Source organism: Colobus angolensis, unplaced genomic scaffold, assembly GCF_000951035.1.
Source record: "Colobus angolensis palliatus isolate OR3802 unplaced genomic scaffold, Cang.pa_1.0 Scaffold25, whole genome shotgun sequence".
Taxonomy (NCBI): Eukaryota; Metazoa; Chordata; class Mammalia; order Primates; family Cercopithecidae; genus Colobus; species Colobus angolensis.
Window position 1 is genome coordinate 2,661,752 of NW_012115710.1, and position 6,589 is coordinate 2,668,340.

Sequence of the window (6,589 nt, forward strand, 5' to 3'; positions counted from 1 at the left end):
AACCCCAACACTTTGGGAGGCTGAGTTGGGTGGATCACCTGAGGTCGGGAGTTTGAGATCAGCTTGACCAACTTGGAGAAACCCTGTCTCTACTAAAAATACAAAATTAGCCGGGCATGGTGGCGCGTGCCTGTAATCCCAGTTACTCAGCAGGCTGAGGCAGGAGAATCACTTGAACCCGGGAGGTGGAGGTTGCTGTGAGCCCAGATCATGCCATTGCACTCCAACCTGAACAACAAGAGTGAAACTTCGTCTGAAAAAAAAAGAAAAAAGAAAAAAAAAAAAAGATGACCTTCACCAGCTCTTACTGGTTTGTGGTATCTGTGTCAGAGGGCACCAAGAACCTGGGCCTGTGGTCAGCCTGTGACACCTACATGTGCAGAGACTCACCGGAGCCAGGTACAGGTCATCTGTGTGTGTGCATGCATGCATGGGTGTGATGGTGGTGGTAGTGGGACCCACATGGGGAGATGAGACACAAGGTACAGGCTTGGACCTGGAGGTGAAATGAGGATGAAAATGGGCAGAGTTACGTATGAATTACAGGCGTTGCAGAGAAGAATGAAAGGACAGTGGCCGGGTGCAGTGGTTCACTCCTGTAATCCCAGCACTGTGGGAGGATGAGACAGGTGGATCACCTGAGGTCAGGAGTTCAAGACCAGCTTGGCCAATATGGCAAAACCCCATCTCTACTAAAAATACAAAAAAAAAGAAAAAAAAAATTAGCCTGATGTGGTGGTGCACAGTCTGTAACCCCAGTTACTTAGGAGGCTGAGGCACAGGAATTGCTTAAACCCAGGAAGTGGAGGTTGCAGTGAGCCAAGATCATGCTACTGTACGCCAGCTTGGGCAACAGAGTGAGACTCCATCTCAAAAAACAAAAAAAGGGTTGGGATGGGAATGAGAATAGGGTCAAGTTTCAGGAAGAGGATGGGGTTGGGTTTGGAGTAGGGTCTGGGGTTAATAATGGAGACGGATTGGGGTAGGGTTTGGGAATGAGAATGAGAATGGAGTTAGATTTGAGGGTAGGAGGGGATTAAGGGTTGGAACTGGGAATAAGGATGGTGTTGAGTTTGGGAATTAGAATGACGTTAGGTTTGGGGATGGGGTCGAATCAGGGGCTGGGGTTGAGTGTGAAGTTGGGACTGAGAATGGAGTTCTATTTGAGGATGGGGATGGGCTTAAATTAGGGGTTGGAGCTGGGGTGGAGATTACAAATAGGGATGGGATTGGGTTTGGAGTTGTATTCAGGAATGGGAATAGGGTTAACTTTGGGAATAGGAATGGGTTGAATTTGTGGTTGGAACTGGGCTTGATATTGAGTTTGGGGATGGAGTTGGGTTTGGGGTTAAGGATGGCTTTGGGTTTGGGAGGGGGTCAGGGTTACAGATAGGCTGCATGCTCTGACCTGCTACTCACTGCACACCATGGCAGATTTCTGGAAGCTTTTCCGAGACCTGGCCTGCTCATGCCCTCTGCCACCTCTGGGAGCCTGTGCTCATGAATTGGTTCTCAGAGTGGTGCGGATCTGAGTGAAGGATGGGGGCTGCCAATCGGAGTCTCTCCAATAAAGGAGAGGAACCAGCCTCCCAGGTCATTTCCCATTCTACACATTGCCAGCTGTCCTGGGACTGCTGGCCCAGTTCATCTTCAAGATAGAGGTCCTCTTCCAGACTATTCCCTGTGTATTAGTCTATTCTCACACTGCTATAAATAACTGCCTGGCCGGGCGTGATGGCTCACGCCTGTAATCCCAGCACTTTGAGAGGCCAAGGCAGGCAGATCATCTGAGGTCAGGAGTTCAAGACCAGCCTGTCCAACATGGTAAAAACCCAAAAACCTACTAAACCTGAAATCTACTAAAAATACAAAAATTAGCTGGGTGTAGTGGTGGGCACCTGTAATCCCAGATACTCGGGAGGCTGAGGCAAGAGAACTGCTTGAACCCAGGAAGCGGAGGTTGCAGTGAGCCGAGATTTTGCCACTGCCCTCCAGCCTGGGTGACAAGAGTGAGGCTCTATCTCAAACAACAACAACAACAACAACAACAGCAATAACAAAAGCTGCCTGAGACTTGGTCATTTATAAAGGAAAGGGGTTTATTGGATTCACAGTTCAACATGGCTGGGGAGGCCTCAGGAAACTTACAATCAAGGCAGAAGGCGAAGGGAAAGCAAGGTACCGTCTTCACAGGGTGGCAGGAAGAAGTGCCAAGCGAAGGCAGGAAGAGCCCCTTAAAAATCCACCATCTCTTGTGAAACCTCACTATCACAAGAACAGCATGGGGGAACCCGCCCCGTGATTCAATTACCTCCACCTAGACTCTACCTAGACATGTGGGGATTATGGGGATACAATTCAAGATGAGATTTGGGTAGGGACACGAAGCCTGACCGTATCACCCCGTTTCACAGAGGCCAAGTTTTCCTGGGTCTTCTACCTGGGCGGTGGCACCTTCACCTTACACCTGCTCACAAGTGAGGTGTTGCCAGGACCTGACGTTGGTGTGGATGGAAGAGGCTAGCGTTTGGGGGGCTGGAGAACCCTGGACCGAAATCCTTATGTCTTCCAACACCCTCTAGGCCCCCCGATCCTGGTGATAAAGGCCACCAGGCTGGAGCCCCCACCACAGCAGAGATGCCACTGAACTCATTATATCAGATGAGGATGTGAGTATGTCTGCCTCTCTGCAAACCTTTCAGAATTGTGATTCTCTGCTGTTTACCTGCCCTCGGCATCTGCTCCAAACTGCGGCCCAGGATTCTGAGCTCCCACCCGCCCCTTCCACCCTCAGGACCTGCAGTTCAGGCCCCCAGCTCCTTCCTCCTTAAGCCCCAGGAGTTCTAACTCCCAAGCCCCCTCCTTTGGTAGAGACCCTAGACTTGGGACCTTCCTCTTCCAAAATGGAAGACTGCAGAACCCACAGGAAAGCATGACACATCGCCAACTGTCCCCTCCAGCCACATCTCCCCTCCCACTTAACGCACACCCTAGCCTGATTGGCTTCCTCCCACCTCAGGGCCCCCAAGCCTCTCTCTCTCTTACCTCTTCCAGGAAGCCCCAACTTGGTGTTGAAGGTTCTAGGGGTGGGAGCTGTAGAACCTGTGACAGAGGCAAGTTCTAAACCACCACCCAAACCACTGATGATCTGACACCCTCAGTGCCCTCCCCCACCACACACTAAGTGGGGAACCAGACCCCGGGGAGGGGAGGGAGGACGTTGCCTGTGCAATCCAGGAAGGGAGGGTATGTGAAAAGTCAGCTACCGGGAACTGTGTGAAACCAAACCAGCCTCATCTGACAAAGCACAGGACCCCTCACTGCCCCGACTGCTTGCTGGTCTCTCTTTGTTGAGCTCCGAGGACCCAGGAGTCTGGGTGCACAGCCTCCTTCCCTCTGAGATTCAACAGTCTGATCAGCAGCCTCTCCCTCCTCCAGGATCCAGAAGCCCCGCGCTTATCCCCATGGAGCCCTACCGGTCCCTGGCCATGCTTGTGGGCTTCCTGGGCCTGATGTTCTGCCTGATTGCTTTGAGCACCGATTTCTGGTTTGAGGCCGTGGGTCCCAACCACACAGCTCACTCGGGCCTCTGGCCAACGGGGCATGGGGACAACATAGCAGGTAAGGGGAATGGGTGTCCTGCGGAGGCGTTGCCAGTGGGGATGGGTGTTCAATGGTCTTCTCCCGATCAGGCTACATTCATGTGACGCAGAGCTTCAGCATTCTGGCTGTCCTGTGGGGCCTGGTGTCTGTGAGCTTCCTGGTCCTGTCCTGCATCCCCTCACTGTCCACCCCAGGCCACGGCCCCCTTGTCTCAACCATCACAGCCTTTGCTGCAGGTAAGGACTCTGGACTGGACTGGGGCATCGGGAGTCAGTGAATCCCTGCTGAAGGGTTGAGCTATCTCTCTTGTCCTTGCCCCCAGCCCTCTCCATGGCAGTGGCCATGGCGGTGTACACCAGCGAGCGGTGGGTCCAGCCTCCACACCCCCAGATCCAGGCCTTCTTCTCCTGGTCCTTCTACCTGGGCTGGGTCTCAGCTATCCTCCTGCTCTGTACAGGTGACTATCCTGTCCACTGTTCTGGGGAGCTTGGGAGGGCCAATAGGGGGCCCTGAGGATGAAGAGCAGGGGCAAGTGCTTAAACTCTTTCTGGCCTCCCAGGTGCCCTGAGCCTGGGTGCTCACTGTCGCAGCCCCCGGCCTGGCTATGAAACCTTGTGAGCAGAAGGCAAGAGCAGCAAGATGAGTTCTGAGCGTTGTATTCCAAAGGCCTCATCTGGAGCCTCCAGAAAGTCTGGTCCTACATCCGCCCCACCCTTCCAGCCCTTCCCCAGCCCCTCCACTTGTTTCTTCATTCATTCAACAAAATTTGGCTGGAATCTGGCTATTCTGAGATTAATTCTGCCAAGACCTAAGCCAACCGTCTGCCAGCTCCATGGTAGGAGCTGAGCACCAAGGGAAGGTGACAGCCCACGAGGCCGACCAGCCTGCAGGGCACTCCTGCCCAGCGCAACTGCCCGATCCGTGTGGATACAGGCTCCAACATGGGTCTATCTCTCCCCTTCTCCAGCACTTTTCTTTCTCCCTGTGTCTTTCTCCCTTTAGCTGGCTCTCTTTCCTTCTCTCTCCCTCTCTGATTTTGTACCCCTTGCCAGAACTCGGCCCTTCTTTGCACGCAGTCTCTCTCAGTTCTCTTTGCACATTTCCCCATGCTGGGGACACTAGCACGGGTCAGACCCAGGCCCTGCCCACCAGGGGCTCAGTCTGTGGGGTGGTGGGGAGGAGGCACTTACAGACCAGAAGCAGTTAATACAGGCCAGATAGCAGTCCCAGTGTAGGGAGAACGCCGGAAAAAGACTAACCATTTTGTGGAGGGATGGAGACGACTTTTCTGGAGAGAGAACGTTTAGGGGCTTTTTTTTTTTTTTTTTTTGAGGCGGAGTCTCGCTCTGTCGCCCAGGCTGGAGTGCAGTGGCGCAACCTCGGCTCACTGCCAGCTCCGCCTCCCGGGTTCAGGCCATTCTCCTGCCTCAGCCTCCCAAGCGGCTGGGATTACAGGCATCTGCCACCACACCCAGCTAATTTTTGTATTTTTAGTAGAGACGGGGTTTCACCATGTTGACCAGGCTAGTCTCGAACTCCAGACCTCGTGATCCACCCACCTTGGCCTCCGAAAGTGCTGGGATTACAGGCGTGAGCCACCGCACCCAGCCAACAACCCCGTTTTTATCCAGCTACTCAAGCCAACAACTTTGGGATTCAATGTTGGCTTTTTTTTTTTGACAAGGTCTCAGTCTTGCCCAGGCTACAATGCAGTAGCGTGATCACACCTCACTTCAGCCTCCACCTCCCAAGCACAAGTGAGCCTCCCACCTCAGTCTCCTGAGCAGCTAAGACTACAGGCATGCACCACTATGCCTGGGTAATTTTTTGTAGAGATGGGGTCTCCTTATGTTGCCCAGACTGGTCTCTGTCTACTGGTCTCAAGTGATCCTCCCACCTCGGCTTCCCAAAGTGCTGGGATCACAGGTGTGAGCCACCTCAGCTGGCCTGTGTCTGCTTTTGGTTTCCTGTAAATGCTCAAAGACAGCACCTGGCACATGGTAATCACTCAAAAGAACATTTGTTGAACCATAAATACTTATTCAGGCCAATTGATAGTGCTGTTTATTGACTTACATAAAGTATTATTTATTGAGAGGTACTCCAATGATATTGAGATTTAATATCCTTTTATCATTATAATAGCCGTTAAATATTATGACTAGAGTGAGCCTCCATAGAAATGATAATGCCTTCCATAATAACTGTTTACCATTAGCATTCATTTCTTTATTAGAACGTAGGTTAATTGAGGATTAGTCTTTTTTTATTTTATCATTTATTTTTGAGATGGAGTCTCGCTCTGTCACCCAGGCTGGAATGCAGTGGTGTGATCTTGGCTCACTGCAACCTCTGGCTCCCAGGTTCAAGCAATTCTCTTGCCTCAGCCTCCCGAGTAGCCAGAATAACAGGCGCACGCCACCACACCCAGCTAATTTTTTGGGGTCCTCCGTGGCAGATGGGGGCTACTGAGGAGCTTTCAAGTCTGGGAGAGGTTGGAAGGGACTAGAGAAAGTTGGAAGAGACCTGGGGTGATTCAAAGAATCTGACAGTGCTGAGACAAGACTGACAGAGACCTAAGAAAACCACGTGGCCAAGCAAGTGACAAGAGCTGTGGACCCCGAAAATCTGAGACAGGTCTCAGTTAATTTAGAAAGTTTATTCTGCCAACGTTGAGGACGCGCACCTGTGACACAGTCTCAGGTGGTCCTGACGACATGTGCCCAGGGTGGTCAGGGCACAGTTTGGTTCTATACATTTTAGGGAAACATGACATGTCAATCAATACATGTAAGAAGTACATTGGTCACGAGGTCAGGAGATTGAGACCATCCTGGCTAACACGGTGAAACCCCATCTCTACTAAACAAAAAATACAAAAAACTAGCCGGGCGAGGTGGCGGGCGTCTGTAGTCCCAGCTACTCCAGAGGCTGAGGCAGGAGAATGGCGTGAACTCGGGAGGCGGAGCTTGCAGTGAGCTGAGAT

The 6,589-nt window shown here is 52.0% G+C and overlaps 1 protein-coding gene across 1 annotated transcript; it reads left to right on the top strand.

Moving 5' to 3' along the window:
• The first annotated feature begins 3,290 nt into the window (after positions 1 to 3,290).
• Positions 3,291 to 4,383, top strand: NKG7 (natural killer cell granule protein 7). Its single transcript, XM_011946245.1, has 4 exons — positions 3,291 to 3,621; positions 3,693 to 3,839; positions 3,926 to 4,060; positions 4,163 to 4,383. The coding sequence occupies exons 1-4, from the start codon at positions 3,465 to 3,467 to the stop codon at positions 4,219 to 4,221; spliced, it is 498 nt and encodes a 165-aa protein (XP_011801635.1). The 5' UTR covers positions 3,291 to 3,464; the 3' UTR covers positions 4,222 to 4,383.
• Positions 4,384 to 6,589: the final 2,206 nt, after the last annotated feature.

Excerpts from the sequence above, each read along its gene's own strand:
- NKG7 (XM_011946245.1), top strand. The coding sequence starts at position 3,465 with ATGGAGCCCTACCGGTCCCTGGCCATGCTTGTGGGCTTCCTGGGCCTG. Across the intron at positions 3,840-3,925 it reads CATCACAGCCTTTGCTGCAG|CCCTCTCCATGGCAGTGGCC; the intron begins GTAAGGACTCTG and ends CCTTGCCCCCAG. Across the intron at positions 4,061-4,162 it reads TATCCTCCTGCTCTGTACAG|GTGCCCTGAGCCTGGGTGCT; the intron begins GTGACTATCCTG and ends CTGGCCTCCCAG.